The sequence below is a fragment of the Centroberyx gerrardi genome, chromosome 23, assembly GCF_048128805.1.
Source record: "Centroberyx gerrardi isolate f3 chromosome 23, fCenGer3.hap1.cur.20231027, whole genome shotgun sequence".
NCBI lineage: Eukaryota > Metazoa > Chordata > Actinopteri > Beryciformes > Berycidae > Centroberyx > Centroberyx gerrardi.
The window spans coordinates 6,075,764-6,098,114 of NC_136019.1; the positions used below are offsets into that span (position 1 = coordinate 6,075,764).

Genomic DNA, 22,351 nt, shown 5'->3' on the forward strand with positions numbered 1-22,351 from the left:
CAGTACATTGATATTGGCAAACTAAATTAGTAGGCAATAGTGAATTCAGAATACTGCAACAGCCCACTGCTTATCATGTAATTGTACATTTTCGCACATAATCAAAGGTTTTAGAGGTTAGTGTCAGCTGGGCGTCAGTCAGCATGGGACATTAACACCAGCCATTAGACAGATGCCGGCAGATTTTGGTCCCGGCTGCTAAATGTGTTTATTCTACCAGGCAGCGGGGCGGCAGAGGGAATATGGAGTCCTGGGATCAAGCTAGGGTTGGATCAATATATCAATTTGGAGATATATCAGGCTTTTATTAAATATTAAATATGCCAGGCATCCACTGCTGATATCTGACCACAGCTACATTGAAACTGTCTGTAAAACCTGCAATGAACTTTTATTTTCTTCTTCTTTTTTTAGGAGATTGGTAAAATAGATTAAAAAAAAAAGGATGCACTCCTTGGAACTGCTTTCAATGGCAGAAGATCTGTCTTCCCGCGAGATTTGGAGCGTAACTTGCGTTGTCTATACGGGAAGTGAGCAAAATTAGCCAGACAGCTAAAGCTTTTTGCACTGTTGATTCGTAATGGACTTCACTAATGATGAAGATTTAGATTTTGTTTTCAGAGGTTATGAATCCACAGGTGAATAAAAACCAATACCAACTTAGCATTGCTAAAAGGTCTTTCTTCTTACTTTAGATAATGCTAGTCGCCTGTATGCTAAAGCGTTAGCATGCGAACCGGACAGAACTATCTACCACAGACACAGAGATGATTTTGGTCAATCCTCTCGTCAGATATTAGGTGAAGTGACCAACGGGCCAAACACCCAAAAAGTCTCTGTAGTTCCCTAAACTGATGTCTCATTTTCCTTTGCAACCTTTTGTTTTTTGTGTAAAATCCTTGCGTGTGTTACTGAGTAGACTGGACTGACCCTCTCAATGCCTTTAGCCAAAGACGTAATGCACCCGCCAGGCAGCTGAATAACACCTTGTGTGTGTGTGTGTGTGTGTGTGTGTGTGTGTGTGTGGAGATACAGTGTGTCATGCAGTGCCCCCAACAAGTGTTTGACCTCTGCAGGTTATGCAAGCTTCCTCCCACTCAGCACACACACACCCATCCATCCATACACACACGCACACACACACACACACACACACACACACACACACAGAGAGAGAGTACATGATTCACTCCACATGCATTACATACTGATGCCCTACGAATCATAGATGGACTTAGGGAGAGAAAAGTACTGGTGTCTGTGTGTGTGTGTGTGTGTGTGTGTGTGTGTGTGTGTGTGTTTGACTGCAGGTCAAGAAAGGACTGTAATGTACTTTATATAAATAGCTGCAGGTACAGAGGGACACACACAGAGAGATAGATAGAGAGAGAGAGAGAGAGAGAGAGAGAGATAGAGAGAGAGAGAGAGTGTTTGCCCTCTTCAGAAAGCTGACCCAGCTAAATGCCGGTACAGAGGGATGAACAGAAGCACCATCATCCTTTCCCCTGATGTTCTTTAATTGCATTTTACATTGCATTTCATCTTCAGACCGGACAGGACAGCCTGCAGGGAAAACATACCGTATCTCTCAAAACAAATCGAAGGATTCGTTCCAAAATATCCACCATTTGAAACACTCGACGTCTTCCTCTTACAAAAGGAATGCCGGCATAAATCTTTGTTCTCTGTCAGTTGTTGTTCTTCTTTTCAAGTGTTTATTTGCCAGGACACCAATCAAGCTGATCAATCTAGCTCAATTTAAGCTAAAGTTAGCATGCTGGTTTCTTCCAAGATGCCTCCTGCTATATTTTCTGCTATTTCGCCAGATTAACCTCGTTACTTTGTTTGGACGAGCGGCTGTTATCAGGTTAAGGATGGCAGCGATCCTGCAATGAGAAAGTCCTGATTTGATGTCCCGTGACCCAAAGTGTTCGCCCTGCAGAGGAGTGAGCAAAACCGTGAACAGTGAGTCCCCACCAGCTGCAGGGGCGTCGCACTGTGACCGACTGTGACCTCTGACCTCTCTGTGGAGGGGAGCAGCAGAAAACATGATTCACTCCCTCGGGGATCAACAGAGCATCACCAAAAAAATTGTCGTTGGACATTTTTTAGCTCGGTGTAGCTCAGATATCGCTGATGCTGGAATCAGTTTCCTGCTGGGAATAAATAACCACTTTACTCACAGCTGGTGGACAGTTACAGCAAGTATGATGGTCGCTACGGCATTTGCACCGGCAATTTTACAGGTTTCATTTATAAAGAAGATATACCAGGTCAGGGTGGGATTGCTATACTTAGCTATATTAAAAGGTGGGACAGATCAGATGTAACTTAACCCTTATTTTTACCAACCTGTCATCTTTACACAGCGTATGAAGCCGCCAACTGCCCAGTACAATTTGAACGGTCCGAAGTCTGCAAATTATTATTTCATAATTAAGCCGCAGCATTTATTCATCTGTCAACCTATCACAAAGTCAGAATAAATGACTTTTTGTTCTAAAATGAGATGAGATGAGCGGAACCTACTCATGTGTTTTACAGATTTTGATTGATGAACATCATTTTTTCCCCCCAAAATGCATGTATAGCATTTTGGAAATGAATCCTTCAAATGAATCTTTATCTTAATCATGTCAGTCTTAATCAACGGTGTCCTTCATTCTTTACTTGCTGTCATATCATTTGCACGCTCTAGTCAGCTCTTTTCTCTCAGAGCCAGCTGTAAATCCACGCTTCACTCAAACCCCCTGTCACTCACAAAACCAGACTTGATCATGGTCACGTCTGCATGCACATAAATATCCACAGAAACCCTCAGGCACAGCAGAGCTTTATTCCCTTTTACTCTTCCTGTAGTCACCCCTATGTGCAGTTTGCAGTCTGTATTTGTGCTGCAGACGTAAACAAGTATGTCTACTCATCACCTAGACAAGTTATCTTCCCTTGTTAAGCATCAGAACCAGTGCTTCACCCCTCCACTGGCTACATCTGCATGCAGTCTTATAATCTGGTTTTAACCTGACTAAGCAGTTCTCTAACTATAACAATTGTCATGTAAGCGCCTTTGTCCCATTATCTTAATAACAATAAGGTCTTAACTGGTGTGTGTGTGTGTGTGTGTTTGTGCATTCATATGCTATTGTATATATTGGAAAAACAAATTTCCTACTTGGAAATTTCATGAATGATTAAGTCAGAAAAGAACATTTTGATACCCAAATTTCCAAGTTATGATGCAATAGTGACCTTTAACCTTCTCAACAAGGCGAAAAAATATAGTTTTGTGTCAGTCAACAGTAAGAAAACACAGACCCATGCACATTTATTACAAGTTTGTAGTCAGCCAGACTGACCTAACATTTGTTTGAATGAAGTTCGTTAAAGTAGCTTGTTAAGCTGCAGGTTTGTTTTCTCTCCTGGGTTTGATTTTCCGACAAAATAGCACAAGAATGCAACGCTGTTTAGCAGCCGACTTGGACGTCCCAGATATCGGACCTTCCCACCAGCACATGAACACCCAATATGTGTGTGTGTGTGGTTCTTTGGCTCCGCCCATTGAGGTAGAACACAACCAATCAGACTATTTCTAACTCCAAAGCAGCTCTTGCCTCTGAGAAATGTTTGGAGAACTAAAACTCCGACCTGCAACACAAACAAAGAATGACACTAAAAAGACTTCGGATTGGATCGGATTGGATCTGATTGAATCTGATTGGGTCTGATTTCATCACATCCTTCTCTGACTGAACGAACGCGACTATCATAAATAAGTCGGCCTAAACCTGTGTTTATGGAGAGAAATCACATTACTTCAAAGCCATGTAAACACTATAATCAAACTATCGCCTTAATCACATTATTCAGAGGAACCGGGGGATTTCGTGCACGTGAATGAACCCACTGTGATCTGCCTTGTACTCTCCAATTAAATCTCAGTCAACCTCTCCGTGCTGCAGCCTGGGACTTCCTGCTCCTGTTGATCTCACTGACTGATGTGTCTGCATCCAGCCTGAACAGAGCCGGCACCTTCACATCGTTTACCTCCAGAGCGAACCGTGTGTAGACAGCTGTAGAGGAAGAGAAGGAGGACACGCTTCATGATTTTTTTCAAGTACACAGTTTCACCGCATAAACAAGAGTGTAATGACTCAGGAAAAGACAGGGGAAGTAAAGAAGGAGAAGGGAGGAGAGATGGGAGGAGGATGGGAAAGCAGGATAAAATCTCTCTCGAAGCGATCTGTACTAAAAGTCGGAGAGAAATGGATTACTGTACATGTAACGTGGTTTACAGGAATCTGATAGCAAAAAATAACTGTAACTGTATTCAGTTTGAGCTACCAGAATACAGAGGCTATTGAAAAAAATGGAGATTATGAACCGGATTACTTAGAAGCATATCTGAATGTCTTTTTAAAGAGAAAAAAGAACGGATAAAATGCAATCTAACTTGAAAAACTTGAAATATTCAGTTACTCAGGGTTTCATTTAATGCTGTTCAAACTACAATATCCAAATCAGAATGTATTTTCTGAATCAAAACATGTAATCTGTAATCTGTAATGGATTACATTTGGAAGTAATTTACCCAACCCTGTCTGGACTATTCTCTCACAGTTTTATTTCCACTACACTTGCATTACTGATGCATTGCGACATGTTTTCAGCTTTGCCTACTCTCAATTATGCGCCGCATGTAAATGTTTCCCTGCGCTTTCCTTCCTGGCAGCAGAGTTTTCCTCACCTCACCCACAGTGAGTCTAAAAGCAGCGCAGCAGACAGTGTTGTTCAGGGCGAACCCCGTCAGAACCACAGCTGTTCTTCGGAGAGCGCATCATCACGGCCCATCACACCGTATTTTACTGCCTTGTCATTGGCTGTTTCTGGCTTGAGAGCGAGGCTTTTTAGCTTCAGTGACGGTCGCTCGCTCGTAGCGCCGTCCGCCGTCGTTTAGCAGTGGAGAATGTGAGTTTTGAAATGCCAGTGGGTGGAATTGGGAGCCTTTGTCCCAGAACAGAGTACGGGGTGGAAAGTGAGTTTTAAAAGACAAAAATATCAGTATCTGGCAAGGTAATCGTTGAGTCACTGATATTGATCAACAATTAGAGCTGAACAATTAATCAAGAAAAAAAATAAATAATGAAATCGCAACAAAAACAGTTTTAAAGTTTTAAAGAAAAACTTGAATCGCAGTTTAAATCACAATTAGATTTTTTGTCAACAATCCTATCAACCCCATGCAGTCATTTTCTGCTATTGGGCAATAAAAATCGTATTAATTTCCCCTTAAATTTTTCCTTCCCTACCTTTTCTTGTCTCTCTCCTCCTTCTCCACCCCTCACCTCCTTCCCTCCCTCCTCTTCTCCTCAAATCCTCACCTCCTTCCATCCCTCCTCCTCTCCACAAATCCTCACCTCTTTCCATCCCTCCTCCTCTCCCTCCCTCCTCTTCTCCTCAAACCCTCACCTCCTTCCATCCCTTCTCTTCTGCTCAACCCCTCACCTCTTTCCCTCCCTCCTCTTCTGCTCAAACCCTCACCTCCTTCCCTCCCTCCTCCTCTCCTCAAACCCTCACCTCCTTCCCTCCCTCCTCCTCTCCTCAAACCCTCACCTCCTTCCCTCCCTCCTCCTCTCCTCAACCCCTCACCTCTTTCCCTCCCTCCTCTTCTGCTCAAACCCTCACCTCCTTCCCTCCCTCCTCCTCTCCTCAAACCCTCACCTCCTTCCCTCCCTCCTCCTCTCCTCAAACCCTCACCTCCTTCCCTCCCTCCTCCTCTCCTCAAACCCTCACCTCCTTCCCTCCCTCCTCCTCTCCTCAAACCCTCACCTCCTTCGCTCCCTCCTTCTCTCCTCAAACCCTCACCTCCTTCCCTCCCTCCTCCTCTCCTCAAACCATCACCTCCTTCTCTCCCTCCTCTCCTCAAACCCTCACCTCCTTCGCTCCCTCCTTCTCTCCTCAAACCCTCACCTCCTTCCCTCCCTTCACTTCTCCTCAAACCCTCACCTCCTTCTCTCCCTCCCTCCTCTCCTCAAACCCTCACCTCCTTCTCTCTCTCCCTCCTCTCCTCAAACCCTCACCTCCTTCTCTCCCTCCTCTCCTCAAACCCTCACCTCCTTCCCTCCCTCCTTCTCTCCTCAAACCCTCACCTCCTTCCCTCCCACCTCATCTCCTCAAACCATCACCTCCTTCCCTCCCACCTCTTCTGCTCAAACCATCACCTCCTTCCCTCCCTCCTCTTCTCCTCAAACCCTCACCTCCTTCTCTCCTTCCTCTCCTCAAACCCTCACCTCCTTCGCTCCCTCCTTCTCTCCTCAAACCCTCACCTCCTTCCCTCCCTTCACTTCTCCTCAAACCCTCACCTCCTTCTCTCCCTCCCTCCTCTCCTCAAACCCTCACCTCCTTCTCTCTCTCCCTCCTCTCCTCAAACCCTCACCTCCTTCTCTCCCTCCTCTCCTCAAACCCTCACCTCCTTCCCTCCCTCCTTCTCTCCTCAAACCCTCACCTCCTTCCCTCCCACCTCATCTCCTCAAACCATCACCTCCTTCCCTCCCACCTCTTCTGCTCAAACCATCACCTCCTTCCCTCCCTCCTCTTCTCCTCAAACCCTCACCTCCTTCTCTCCTTCCTCTCCTCAAACCCTCACCTCCTTCTCTCCTTCCTCTCCTCAAACCCTCATCTCCTTCCCTCCCTCCCCCTCTCCTCAAACCCTCACCTCCTTCCCTCCCACCTCATCTCCTCCCCTCCTGCAGACTATGCCTGGCCCCTCCCCAGCGCCCTCTGTCCCATCTGGATCTACCTGGACGTCTTGTTCTCCACCGCCTCCATCATGCACCTGTGTGCCATCTCTCTGGACCGCTACGTCGCCATCCGCAACCCCATCGAGCACAGCCGCTTCAACTCCAGGACCAAGGCCATGATGAAGATCGCCGCCGTCTGGACCATATCTATAGGTGAGCATGCACACACACACACACACACACACACACACACACACACACACTTCACCATGTACAGAGAAAAGAAAGAAACCTTGATAAAAAGAGACTTGACCGTTATTTCATCCCTTTTCTCTTCCCAACTTTCCCCGCAACTGTGATCTCTCGGTCTTCCTCCCCTCCCGCCTTCCTTTGTTAGAGCGATTTTTCTGCTGTGTAATAGCCTCAGGTTGTGTGTGTGTGTGTGTGTGTGTGTGTGTTGAAGTGCTGAAGGATGGATGACTTCTAAACTTTCATCTCTCCCTCTGTCTGACCTCGGGCTTTTATTGTTATTTTGTGACCTTTGTGACCCAGAAAGGCTACCGTATGTGAACACACACACACACACACACACACACACACACACACACACACACACACACACACACACACACAGACTCTCATTATCCATCCATATCATTACCCCAATGTCCTGTGACCCTACAGTACATGCAGCTCAACGCAAAGTCGTTGTATTAGTACACAAACTGCCTGAGGATAGATTGTACTACATGTGAAATCCCAATCCTAGTTTTCTTCCAGAAGCAACGCATGTCCTATATTTAGGATATCTATTGAGAATCCGATTCCTATGTAGGATTTAATACTAGTGAACTCACAGACCTAAGAGTTACATAAGGGAAAAAGTTTTATTGTTGCTTATAGGATATCATTTACAGTAATAAATACAGAGAAAACCCATTTCCCAGAATACCCCATACAAGAGAATTACGTCGAAATTGACTTTTGGGTTGATCTTCTGCAAGTTGCCCAGGACTTTTTTCTACATATTTTCAAGTTTCATGTTTCTTTACATTAAGGACATTTTCAAGCTTGTGATCATTTTGTATTAGTTCAGAGAAAATCAGCCCAATGTGCAGTCATTGTCCCATACTGAATTAAACATCTAGAATTTGCTTAAAGAATATGCTCCTCATATGAGAGTCAAATCAGCCATCACTGACCTGTTACATTGAAATATTTTGAATATATGCCGAGTTTTGTTATAAATAGTAAAATAGCAGGTAACCTGGTTTGTCTTGGGTTGAGAAAATAACAGATCACTAGATTGGATCATCTATATTTTAGAACATTTTAATTAGACACTCACCAAGATACCTTTGATGAAGATGTAATATCAAAATACGTGTCTGTTGGTGTTTGTTGTGTGTGTAGCAGTGTGCAGCTTCCCTCTCTGTTCACACTAACTGGGACTGATTCACCTGCTGCCAGTTGAGCTGAAGCACCTAATCTAGGCGCAACAGTTTCCTCCAATGTGAGAAGTTTTAATGCAAATCCACAGAGCGGTGGCCACACACACACACACAGCCTCCTTCAGTATTTGTTGCTGCAGTGGAAAGCCTCCCTGCTCCAGACACTCGGGGGGGAAAGAGAGCAGCGGCGGCTACTTATCACCGGCGGAACGAAGCGCGGTGACGATGAGCCGGCCCAGAGCGAACAGCAGCGAATCAACATGCTCTGGATGTAGAGAAATGCTGTGAATCTGATGCCCAAAGAAAGAATTTATGCCTGGTTTATGGTAATATATGTATATTACCATACATTATACAATAATATGACATTAATATATGATATGTGACTGTCCCTGATGACTATACAAGCAGGACAACACTCTGAAGGATGATGATTCAGAATTTGCGGCTGGGTCTAGACACTTGAGTGTAGAAAATATTATCTTCCTAATAATGACACTGCAAAAAATGACACTGTAAAGAATGAAAAGTTGTCCAGTGATTTGATCTTGTTTCCAGACTTATCCAGCTTATTTCATGATATTTTTAGTCACATTATCTCACTGCACTGGCAGATAAATCTTGCTGGTTTCAATAAATTTCACTTGATAAATGCAAAAATAACTTTCAACAAAACCAGTAAAATTATCTGCCAGTGAGATGATTTCACTAAAAATGTCTATACGATAAAATAACTTAACAAGTCTGTCAGTTTTTGCAGCCCCATTGACCCAGGCCGAGTCTCAGTTGACTCAAGGCTCAAAAGAAATCCTTCATTTAACTGTTTTCTCCCCTTCATCTCTGCTTCATGACTGATGTGGATTTAACGGGTGAAAACAATAAGGAATTACAGCTTTCACTTGGATTCACTGGGCCGGTGTGATTCAGGGAAATAGCAGATGGACTTAATGTTTTATTTCAGTTTATTTGAGGAAATATGTATGCATTTTTAAACCCAGACGTTTACAGTTACCCTCCATAAATGGTCTCCAAAAATAGTTTTTGTGCCGACATCTGTATTCGCTTGAGAACATCTGTCGGCAAACCTTTTTAGAACCGCCTTAAAAGTGCATGGAATGTGAACTGGAAAATTCACAATGTGTTGGGTGCCAGGCATGTGATGAAAATGAACTTCAGGTGTTGGGTTTGGTCACTTCTCCGCCCGCAGAAAGTGACGAATCCAAACTTGAGAGTGAAATCCAAACTGCCTCCTAAACAGAGAAAGCTGGACTCACCAACGTTAGATCTTCTCCTCTCTCGTCTCTTTGGTTTCCTTTGGTATAAAGCATCACAGACCGGCCGGGTCGGTGAACATGAGCGAGCTGTGGGACGTTTACTGACCCCACTGTGTACAGGAATTCTGGGTATTGAAGTTAAAATTGTTCAAACAGTTACCTCTCGCTGCCATTTGGAGCCACAAGATGTGCAAAGTTGCCTATAATGCAGCTTTAAACAAACATTTACTCTCTCTCTCCTCAAAATCAGACTTACTTCATTCACCAAATGTAATAAATGTACAGGAATTTGTCTTGGTGACGACACGTAATGACAGCAGACGATGCATATCTCTCTAAATAGATACAAGGTGCTAAAACAGAACGACAGTACAGTTTCCCCGACTGCTGAGAAGTCATTTTGCAGTGTCAGTTTTCTTCTTGGCAGCAGCACTGACAGGTGGAGTCGTTCTTGCCTTTCTCCTGCTTTCCAATCGTTCCCCGCCGACTGCGTCTGAATGCCAAGAAATCCCCGTTTTCTTGCTAGCGTTTCCTCGACCCCCCCCCCCCCCCCACCTCCCCTGCAGACGCACCGCCGCAGCAGCCTGCCATGACCGGGGTCTTAGAGGGCTTACAGCGATCAATGAGAAGGATTACCAAGGAAACATCCGATCGAAGATACTTGCGTCCCTGCGCCCTCCATTGCATCGCAACACGCACTTTTGAGTTTGAGGTTATTTCCATCCATCCTGACTCGTGTTATGCTTACATAACACAACATTATATAATTTCTTTGTAATACATTATAAACTCTATATATACATTTTGGGGGAAAATGTTATTTGATGTGTCAATATTTAAAAAAAACATGATTACATCCTAGAAAATGTTGCAATTTGGTGTTTGAAATAGAGTTTTACTTTCATCATTTTGCAGTCTTTTTCTCCATGTAGGTGTCTCAGTTTTGAAATGTTAGATATCTCATTTTGGAATGAAACTTCTTATATAATAAGGTTATTATATAATCATATTATTCTATATTACATGGCCGAATACTATGAAACTCCTTATTTTTTCAGCCATCATACTCATAATGCCGTTAAAAGCTTTTCCTACAGTGTGATTCGCTGCTTTTTGACCGCTGGTGTTATTTAACTATTTGTTGAATTTGAACACGGTGACCCCCACGGCAAACACACACACACACACACACACACACACACACACACACACACACACATGCAATTAAGTACAATACACTGGCTTCCTTGTCAATTTCACACAAAGGCTTATCAGTGAGATATGGACACAGCCGCTATACAGAAGGTCAAAGTTCACCTGTTGGCTAGGAAACCGGAGCCGAGTCCTGTGGAGGGATTCATATCCAACCTGCAGCAGGATGAAATGGGACCCGACCCCTTCTGAAAAAAGAAAATGAGAGATTTAGTCGACAGAATGGGGGTCAGACACACACACACACACACACACACACACACACACACACACACACACCAGGGATTCCGATGACAGAAAGGCAGGTCAGGTTGGGTCACTTGACAATCAGAGAAACAGATCAGGGTAGATTATCGCACGCGTCTGTGAGTGTGTGTGTGTGTGTGTGTGTGTGTGTGCGTACGTACCTCCCGCCTTACCCACTAAGCCTCGTAATAAATAAACGTTTCAAAAGGTTCTGAACGGCCGATGTTCTCGCAGATGAACAGTAATTCCAGTTGTTCTGCGTCACCTTAAAGTAAACAACCTCCACTGGTTTTAGCTATTCATTTACACAAAGCCTAACCTCACCGCCTTAAATAGTAATATTTTAAAAACGTACAACTGTTCTGTAAAAGTACAGAGTGCAACTTGCATAGTTCTTGGGGCGAAAGCATTACCTGCTGTTTTATTTTATTGTAACATTTTGTTTTTATGGCTAAGAATGACTGAGGACACATGCCCTTTTCCAGCGAAACACACACACACACATGCACACACACACACACACATACACACACACACACATTCCCATTCCCACCTGGAAGCTACCCAGTTCAACCGGACAAAGTAAAACTCTCCCCTCTCTCCCTTCTGTTCATCTCATTTCTCTTGTATCTCTCTCCGTCCTTCATACTCACAACTGTTTCCTGCCGAACTCTCCATCACACACGAGTGCGACTGCAGAATGAGATTAAATTCCTAAATCACCAATATTACAAGCAACGACTAGTCTGGCTTCAAGGGTCAAAGCCACAGCACCCTGATAATAACTATACCAAACACTCTTCTTAAGTCTGTCAGTAGCCTCCGACCTCTTCCCCTGCTTCTTTGTCTGTCTGCAGGTATATTTCTCCATCCTGCACTGTGGCTGAATGTAGTTTATTTTCCCTGCCACAGTTAGTCTTTAGTCTTTAGTTTATGGTGGAGTCCGGTGCCAAACACAGGAAACACGGTGCGGGTCACGGGGGAGAAGCGAGTGTCTTAAAAATACACAAAGAAATAATTAATGCCATAGATCAGTGATTCTCAACCTTTTTTTCATATCAAGGACCCCTAATTTAGTCCACATTAGAGCCACGGACCTCCATTTGATGAGATTTTGTCTCTCTGCCCCAAATCTGAGAATATTTTTATTGCTAGATATGATTTTGTACAGAATTCCATGACTATCTGTATTGCAGGTAGAGAGATAACAGTGAAACTATGATCAAAATATAATTTAATAGAAAAAAATGGTGAAGTTTAATAATTCATCAGTTTGCTGGGGACCCCCTGGAACTCTCTCAAGGACCCCTGGTGGTCCCCACACCCCACGCTGAGAACCACTGCCATAGATAATGTTGCAACGGAGCGGATAGGGAGAGAGTTCAACCCTGAAACAGCTTCTAAAATCAATGAAATATATACAGTATATTTTTTTAAAATGTATTGGTTCATTCCTTTTCTATACGGGCTATCAAGCATTCACTTTACTTGCCCGGAGTCGATGCATCACATCAAGACGCAGCTGAGCCTCGGGCTCATGGGAGTCATCAGGTCTGCGGCGCGCAGGAGGGAAACAAACTGCATGAGCAGCTCATGCCCTGGTGGATTTGTAGACTTCCCTCCGCTGGTGTAATAATCTAACTCTACACACGGCCGTCTTCCCTTTAGGAGACGGGCAGGAGACACGGAGCGAGCGCGGCTGTGCATCACATTATACTCTGCTGTGGATTTACAAAGGGGATGAGTAGGATTTAACAGATAACCATTATCGCCTGAGGGAGGAAAATGGTGCGTTTTGAAAATGGTTTAATAAACAAGATAAAACCTGTGATTATCAAAGTTCACGTTGCAAACCGCATCTTACCAAGAATAAACAGAAGAAGAAGAACTGGGTAGTTAGCATGAGCAGCGATAGCCACCATGGCTGAACAGACAAAGAGAAGAGAAACTCAAACTGCAGCAACAGAAAAATCCAAGCTCCGCCCACACACTGTTTGATTGACAGGTGATCTGTGGCAAGTGCAGTGCAGAAACACCACAGCAGGTGAAACAGGGCGACCCCTCTCCTGAAATTCAATTCAAAGTCAAAAAGCTGAAGAACTGCCTGAGTTAAAAAGGAGTAAAAAAAAGTGTGTAGAAGTCCATCAGGCGCTGCTCCAGCATTTGTCAGATCCATTCGTGCATCACAGATTTTGGACGCTGACAGAATGAAAACGTAAACAAATTCATCCTCCCGAGGTCCCCTTAGTTCAATGTGTGTGCAGTCAGTCGCCCCGATGACATTAGGGAAACCAGACATCGCTGCAAATTGCATTTTGATGTTAGCCTGTTCACCGGCTGTGTGAGGGGAACCTGATGTACCTTGCACCTGAATTAATTATGCCATCCCACACCATGGGCATGACGCGGCTCAGGGAGGACTGAGGTATCTGCAAACTCTCTCTGAAACGTCCCTGTTGTCCCAAAGAACCCGAAGGTTGGGAGGATCTGTAGATGGACGATGATTGCTTAGTACCTCTGCTGTAAAACAGGGTCCAGTTCAACACAGTTTCAAGAGAATAGCTCTTGGAAATCAAAAGCGGCACATTAACCTTTCATCATCATGGGCCAGAAAATCCCCAGCACCAAAGCAGCCATTGTATCGTTACACACAGCCAGTACACACCGCTATATAGTAGCCTATTGACTGATAACACACGGTCTAATTCATCATCTGATACGTGCGTTATTCTTATTCCACAATGCTGTATGGTTTGGTTACAATATGTAAACCTGTCTACTCTCACAAGAATTAAACACAGGCTTGTAGAAAAAAGGATGTGCCTCACACACATACACCTATAGATGTTATCATCATGAAACTCTGCTGAGACCTAATAGGCTAATAGTTTCACATAATGTACTTAAAAGATTAAAGCTGCAGATAAAATGTCGCCCAAATTCTCTGTCTGTGACATCCTTTTTGTGTTTTGCATGTTCTTTTTTTTCATTTTTTAAGTCCCATTTTTGTGTGGAAAGTGGCATATGCATAACTTTTTTCTGACGCACAAGAAGTGATGTGTTTATGCTGGAAGCAGCAACAGCGGTTTGTTTGGAATAAACAGAAGAAGAAGAACTGGGTAGTTAGCATGAGCAGTGATAGCAACCATGACTGAACAGACGAAGAGAAGAGAAACTCAAACTGCATCAATGGAAAATCCAAGCTCCGCCCACACTGTTTGATTGACAGGTGATCTGTGGGAAGTGCAGTGCAAAAACGCCACAGCAATGCACTTAGTAATGAAGATGGAGACAAAATAAAAAATCTCTCTCTCTCTCCCTCTCTCTTCTCTCTCCCTCTCTCTCCCTCTCTCTCTCTCTCTCTCTTTCTCTCTCTCTCTCTCTCTCTCTAGGTGTGTCGATGCCTATCCCAGTGATCGGCCTCCACAACAAGGACAAGGTCTTCGTCAACGGCAGCTGTGTCCTCAACGAGGAGCGCTTCATGCTGATTGGCTCCTTCGTGGCCTTCTTCATCCCATTGGTCATCATGGTGGTGACGTACTGCCTCACCATACAGGTTGGCATCTGTGCGCACGCGTGTGTGTGTGTGTGTGTCAAAACTTGGAAACACACTTCATAGCTCTCTTCTAAACTCTCATATCCTTTGTTATACCGTTTTCCTTATCTCTCCTCTTCTTCTCTCCCCTCCTCTCTCTTCTTCTTCTCTTGTTTCCTCCATCTGTGCGCCAGGTGCTCCAGAGGCAGGCCACTGTCTTCCTGTACGAGGCAAAGACGTCCTCCCAGCAGCCTTTGCACCCGCCGGCAATGCCCAACACACTACAGCCCCCCCCCTCCACCTTCCACCTGCCTCAGATCAACACAATCGCCCCTCCAGACTCGCAAGGTTATTCTCACTCACCGTTATTTATTATACAGTATTTATCATACCCCCTCTATTTTCAGTAGAAGTAGATGAGTGTCTGGTTTATATTAAAAGTAAAAGCAGTAATTTCATTGTTTTTAATGAATGTATATGCTGTATATGTATTAATTTATTCATGAAATCATAAATCAAGATACATAACAACACAAACAAACCCCGCACAACCATCCTCAACTGTCAGCCATGCCCAAATACATCATTGTTAAATGAATGGTGAAAACTACCATTGGTGGAAAGTTTTATAATCCTTCTGAGTTGCTTTATATTGGTATTTTATATAATTTCACATGCCTCAAGATTTTAATTGCTCCTCAATCCTTAAATCTCTCCAAAATTAAATCAAAGCACAAAGCAGATTAGGCACTGCTGTTTGTAATGTTGACTCTTGAGACAGTTGAGTAAACTCTTAAAGGTAAAATCTGAATATTTAAATGTTTATAATGAAAAATGGTTCCACTACATCTCAGCACCAACAGTATGCTGTGTGGGAACACATTAATAATAACACTTTATTCCTTTACTTCTTCATTTGCAAGTCATTTTTCTGCCTCTTTATCTCTGTTTGGCACCAATTCTTAGAACTTTTTGGGGATATGTACTTTATGTGACAAAACAAGAGTAAAATAACACCTAGTCCAAGACGTGAATGGTGCCTATATCTTCTTCTTCTGCCCCTCCCACAGAGTCACAGGCCCCGCCCCCTCGGAGCAGACGGAACACCCTGAGCTGCCTGAAAGGGGCGGAGCCCAGCATGCTGCCGAGCGCCTCCACGTCGGACAGCATCAGCATCATTCCCAGCTCTGAGGTGGCGTCGCAGCTCAGCTCGCCGGCCGCAGGGGCAGGGCGGGGCGACGCCACTGGTTGCCATGGGCGACGGGGGATGATGCAGGCCATTAAGAACGAGAGGCGGGCCTCCAAGGTGAGAACTGACCAATAAGGGCAGAGTTTCACATTAATTTTAAAACAGGCTCTTAAATCATATCGCTCTGAAGCAGCAAAGGAAACAACCAAACCAGAAAGCCAGGCAGAAGACGAACAATGATGAATAAACACTCAGTTCAATGGCCAAACGTAGAAACATTCAAAATCCTTGTACATTCCCTCCTGACTTGTTTTTTTTTTTTTTATAAGCGCATAAGAAAGCCATGTAGCCATTCACGATTAATGTTGCTGTTTAATTGGAGCACACAACACACTTAGGGTGTGGGAGAGAGCCAATGTGGAATTTTATTGAATACAACAGAATCAATTTGGGATCTACAAACATGAGACTGATACGGTCACCACTTTCAGATCCCACAGAGAAGACAGGCCCTCTTATTATCTCAAAATCTTGCAGACAACACAAATGTAAAATACACAAAAATATGTTATAAAAAAAAAATTTTTTAAACGGTTTAGCATGTCTTTGTATCAAGGCTCGAGTATCTCAGTTTGAGAGTGGGCAAATGTTTCAAGGCCATGAAATAAACTCAGAAGAGATGCAAAGAGGGGGAAAGTGTTTGTGTATGCTTCCTTTAATCAATGCTTGGAGAGCATCGTTAGCAGTCCTACTGGAGACTAAATACGACAGTAGTAGCTAAATGCAAGCGGACAATAAGGTGTTAAGCTTGCAACTTACAAGTGCCTGGTGTAGTGAAAAAAAAAATAAATATAAACGCAAGCTCCATTTGAAGTCAATTGAAATGATGAATACCTGGATCTTTCAAATCTTTGATCTTGCTACAAATGTGAAACATTGCCTGGGTCTGAAGTGAGAGATGAGTGGCATGTCTACTCTATTCTATTCTTTTCTATTCTGTGATCAGAGTCCTCCAGTTTTTCTCTTTTCCAAGCGTTCAGTCTGTTCCATTCTGTTTCATGTTGCTCTTCTGGTCCAAACGTGTTTCATCTTGAATGCTTGTGCTTTGTGTATGTTGTTACTGTAAAGAGAACAGTTAGGTTGTTTGAATTTAAGTACAACGCTTGGTCTTTGAAGACCGAGAAAGACGCGTTCCTCCAAGTAAATCAAAGATGTTTTGTGTTATCGAATCCGACCAGGCACACGGAATAATGTGGAAAAGCTGAAGAACTTGCCTGAGTTAAAAAGGAGTGAAGAAGTGTCTAGAAGGTGTTCGCTGAATTCAAAATCATCTTGAATGAAGACCAAAGCATTCTTTTACCTTTATCAAATATTTAAATTCCCGTGAAAGTGGCATACTAACAAGGGTATTAAAAAACATCAATCTATGATGCGCGCATTTCAGCTTGGAGAGCGTTCAAGAGCCTTTGCCACTTAAATAAAGGCATTTTAATTTTTAATAAAGAGAGAAGAGTGGCTGTTTTTTGTTCAACATTATTCTAACCGCGCACTCTAACTTTTTTATCTTTTTATGACACTATTGTTTTTTATTAGTCTTTGTTCTTTTATCTACATATTAGACAGGATTCCAGTTCTTCTCCTCCTCTCCTCTTTTCTTCTCTTCTCTTTCTTGTCTTCTCTTCTCCTCTTTCCTTCTTTTTCTTTTTCATCTCTTCTGTCCTCTCATCTCTTCTTGTCATGTTTTCTCTTCTCTCCCCTCTTCTCATCACTTCCCCGTCTTCTCTTCTCTTCCCTCATCTTCTCTTGTTTTCTCTTCTCTTCTTTTTTCTCTTCTCTCCTATGCTCTCTCTTCTATTGACTCTTCTCTTCTCTTCTCTTCTCTTTTTTGTCTTCTCTCCTCTTTCCTTCTTTTTCTTTTTCATCTCTTCTGTCCTCTCATCTCTTCTTGTCATGTTTTCTCTTCTCTCCCCTCTTCTCATCACTTCCCTCGTCTTCTCTTCTCTTCCCTCATCTTCTCTTGTTTTCTCTTCTCTTCTCTTTTTTCTCTTCTCTCCTATGTTCTTCTCTTCTTCTATTGACTCTTCTCTTCTCTTCTTTCTCTTCTCTCCTATGCTCTTCTCTCTTCTATTGACTCTTCTCTTCTCTTTTTTGTCTTCTTCTCTCCTCTTTCCTTCTTTTTCTTTTTCATCTCTTCTGTCCTCTCATCTCTTCTTGTCATGTTTTCTCTTCTCTCCCCTCTTCTCATCACTTCCCTCGTCTTCTCTTCTCTTCCCTCATCTTCTCTTGTTTTCTCTTCTCTTCTCTTTTTTCTCTTCTCTCCTATGTTCTTCTCTTCTTCTATTGACTCTTCTCTTCTCTTCTTTCTCTTCTCTCCTATGCTCTTCTCTCTTCTATTGACTCTTCTCTTCTCTTTTTTGTCTTCTTCTCTCCTCTTTCCTTCTTTTTCTTTTTCATCTCTTCTGTCCTCTCATCTCTTCTTGTCATGTTTTCTCTTCTCTCCCCTCTTCTCATCACTTCCCTCGTCTTCTCTTCTCTTCCCTCATCTTCTCTTGTTTTCTCTTCTCTTCTCTTTTTTCTCTTCTCTCCTATGTTCTTCTCTTCTTCTATTGACTCTTCTCTTCTCTTCTTTCTCTTCTCTCCTATGCTCTTCTCTCTTCTATTGACTCTTCTCTTCTCTTCTTTCTCTTCTCTCCTATGCTCTTCTCTCTTCTATTGACTCTTCTCTTCTCTTTTTTGTCTTCTTCTCTCCTCTTTCCTTCTTTTTCTTTTTCATCTCTTCTGTCCTCTCATCTCTTCTTGTCATGTTTTCTCTTCTCTCCCCTCTTCTCATCACTTCCCTCGTCTTCTCTTCTCTTCCCTCATCTTCTCTTGTTTTCTCTTCTCTTCTCTTTTTTCTCTTCTCTCCTATGTTCTTCTCTTCTTCTATTGACTCTTCTCTTCTCTCTTCTCTCCTATGCTCTTCTCTCTTCTATTGACTCTTCTCTTCTTTCTCTTCTCTCCTCTCCTATGCTCTTCTCTCTTCTATTGACTCTTCTTTTCTCTTCTCTTCTCTTCCCAACCCTCCTCTCCTCTCCTCCCCTCTCCTCCTCCACATCCTTCTCACCTCTTCTCTCCTCCTGCAGGTCCTGGGCATCGTCTTCTTCCTCTTCCTCATCATGTGGTGTCCCTTCTTCATCACCAACGTCACCTTCGTCCTGTGCCGGGGCAGCAGGGGCTGCAACGAGCCCCTGCTGTCCGAGCTGCTCAACGTCTTCGTGTGGGTGGGCTACATCTCCTCCGGCGTCAACCCTTTGGTCTACACCCTCTTCAACAAGACCTACAGGAGAGCCTTCTCCAGCTACATTAGGTGCCAGTACAAGGGGGGCGCGAACGCGGCCGGACCCAGCTGCAAAACCCTGTTGGTCCCCCCGCCGTGCCCGTCGCACGCCGTCACCCCGCTTCTGATCGGCGGACACGGGAAAGCGGGCGTGGACCGCAACAGTAACTGTCGCAACGGCGGCAGGGGGGACAACGGGAGGCTGGCGGTCGACCCGGAGGACACGACGGACGACGGGACGCAGGTCGGGGGAGCGTCGCAGAGTCTCTCCGAATGCCTGAACGTCGGCATGCTGTCGGAGACGGAGCCGGAAACGGAGCTGGAGCAGGACCTGTCGCTCATCAGCTACAGCCCCGCCTCCACAGAACACACCAGCAGCGTGTGATTGGACGATGCGGGAGGGCGTGCTCGGTTTTTTATTTGCAGACGCTGGGACGAGCAGCGTTTTGACTTGGCTTGAACCATAAACCTGTGTACCCCCCCCATGTACAGGAACATGGGAACAGTGGGTACTCCTGTGTGGTCGGGACTAGTCTCAAATGAAGCCTTGTCCCAACACTGAAGTGCACTAATTACGTCAAAGGCTTTCGGCTCTAGTCATAAAGCAGGAAGTCTAGGAGTGGAGCTCACTAATTGGGTGACAGAACTTATGAAATTTAAAAAGGGAGACGTTTCCATGCTACCATTATGGAATGAAAACGAATATTTCAGCTATTTTTGTGTTCTATTTTGTGCCAAAATGTTGGTTTTCAAACCATAAATAGAGAATGAAGGCAGAGGAGCATGTGTTGAGCCCTTTTTCATATTGCACTCGGTGTAAGAGCGGTGAAAAAATGTGGTGTACTTCATGGGGACTAAGGTGCCATTTGAGATCCCGACAGGGGAAAAGTGGACATGTTAAAGAAAGAGTCAAAGAAGAGCTTATATGCTTACTGTTGACCCACAGTCCCACTGGTACAGGTTATGGAGTCAAGCAGAGACCGCTGAGGTCCGGGGGCGGGGGGGTCAAACTATGACTTGAAGTCAAGCCTTCACACACAGTCTAAATGCAGTCTGAGGTTTATGTGCACTGGCTCCACACCAAGCAAAATAAACCAAATCTGTTTCCCTGCTGGGCAAGCTTGACATCAGCAATCACACAATATGTCTGAATGAACATTTCCAGCATGTGTAAACAAACTATTCAGCCTTCAGAAATGGGATTTTCTTTGAGGAAACTTTCTTGAGGCTGCAGACAGAGTTTGTCTGAGAGGACCGAGATGAAGGAATGTACAACCGACCGCTGGTCTCTGGTGGACTCACAGTGCCATCTAGTGGCCACTGACGGGAGTGACACCCAGAGGTCTGCTCTCATTGAGTTGAATGAGGGGTTAATAGAGCTAAAAAATATTGTGCAGGCCTTTGTTCCAGCCCAGCTGTCAGGCTTTGACTACCCTCCCCCCCCACCCACCCCCCACCCCTCCTCGTCCCACCTACTCTCGACCAACACACCTGACCCAACCACTTTTGTAGAAAAGCATTAAGTCAAAGTTCCAATTTGCAAAAGTTCAGAGGTTTTTACCGATATCATTAAATACCCAACAGTGTTTAAAATAAAAGGGTATGAACTAAAATAAAAAATAAAGTTTTAAATACAGGGGTGCACAAATCTTCCTCAGATGTCCTCCTTATAATGAATAAAATGTACGGACGTCATCACACCAGCCATAGCCAATTACATAGCTATCATTGTCACTGGACAAACCATTCAATCATAAAAACCATTAGAATCACTTCTCAAGATCTTCCTCAGCCACGATCAAGTCGAGTTTACCTTCCCTAAAAATGGGATTTCAGTAGACCAGCATTCACACGGACGAAGCGAAAAACTTGAAATCAGGAAAACATGGGTAGAAAAATACAAAACATGGTAGGCACAAGCATAAAAAACATGGTTATAATGAACAGTTTTTATGGGCAAAAAACAATCAACATCCTTCATATTAGAAAATTCCAACTGCAGCTTCATTTGGTTGCCTATTTCTGCTGTGTGGGTAAAAATATTTTCTATAGCTACTGATTTCACCATGTAAATCCATTTCAGTGATGAAGGGATGTAGATGAAGGAGAAGAGACAGGTGAGGAAGGAGTTCACGCTTTGAGACGAGACATGGATTGTATGTTAGGGAAGATGTTTTAATATTTTCTACACCTAACGCATGGCTGCAAATTCAGCATATTACTCCCTGAGAGTGTTGTCCTTTCTTGTCTGGTCAATGCAGACAAAAACCTACCTAATATACATATCATATTATTGCATTTTTGCATTATTAGTTCTCTTTTTACCCCCGGACGTCCTCAAAAACAGCATTAGTCTTCTTTGGATTCGATAAAATGACTTCCACTCACCTGACCAAACTTTGCCAAGATGCTAGAGGTAAAATTAAGGCCAAAGGGAAAAGAGGAAACTTCTGTACGCTTAAAATCATGCAATTTTCATAGTTATTGATTAACTTTTGGTCTAATTAAGCTTCACCAGAGCATCACTGTGACATGTATGCTGTAATGACGGCTGTTAAGACCAAAAGCTCAGCAATAAATATGAAAACTGCGCGGCTATAGCAGTGCGTAAGTCATTTCTTTTCTCGCTGACCCGTCAGACGATCAAACGCTCTCGATCGGGCACTTTGATCCCTGACAGCATTACATTACGTTCGGCCTGAATCATCAATAACCCGGAGTATAACTTAAAGACAAATGACCTTTGAATTTCATCGGTCACGCGAGCCGGACAGGAAGTCGATACGCTAACAGACAGACCTCTGACTCCATCGAGAGCGGCCGCTCTCCCTCGCCGCTCTCCCTCCTCCCACATCCCATCGACTCCTGACAGGCAGCGCCACTCCTCCACTCTGCGTCTCCATCAGCCGCAGCAGCGCGGATCCATACTGCCTTACAATAGAAAAGAGCGTTCACTATTTTTTTGGTGTATTTTCAAAGGTCAAAAGTCATGACTACTATTTTAGATTTCATATCAACATAATTATACCCATAAATGCTATTAGATAATATATTATACACCTCTTTACCAACAATACTTTTGTCCAGAAAGGAGATTAACTGATTTTTTTTTAGTTCCACTACTCATGCAGTTATTGTTATTGGGCTTTGTAGAGCAGTAGAGTTGAAGGGTTGCATTCTAAAACGCCATTTATCCATTTTGAGAAAAATATTCATCACTTAATTCCAAAAAATTGCAGGAAAAGGTCTATGAAACAGCTAATGACCGAGTTTTTCTGCCATATCATCAATCATTTTATCATTTTATCAAAGTAGGTGTCACTTTTCCCATGGAATTAAACTCTTGCCGTAAGATGACCAAATCAACAAGCACCTGAATGTACAACCTTTT

The 22,351-nt window shown here is 43.6% G+C and overlaps 1 protein-coding gene across 1 annotated transcript in view; it reads left to right on the forward strand.

The window, feature by feature from the left end:
• The window catches only part of htr2cl1 (5-hydroxytryptamine (serotonin) receptor 2C, G protein-coupled-like 1), a 25,120-nt gene extending 5,775 nt beyond the window's left edge, over window positions 1-19,345 (forward strand). Inside the window, exons 2-6 of the mRNA XM_071894873.2 lie at window positions 6,750-6,950; window positions 14,313-14,476; window positions 14,650-14,803; window positions 15,526-15,761; window positions 18,767-19,345. Coding sequence (XP_071750974.1) covers window positions 6,750-6,950; window positions 14,313-14,476; window positions 14,650-14,803; window positions 15,526-15,761; window positions 18,767-19,345 — 1,334 coding nt within the window. The remainder of the gene's footprint in view (window positions 1-6,749; window positions 6,951-14,312; window positions 14,477-14,649; window positions 14,804-15,525; window positions 15,762-18,766) is intronic.
• The last annotated feature ends 3,006 nt before the right edge of the window (window positions 19,346-22,351 follow it).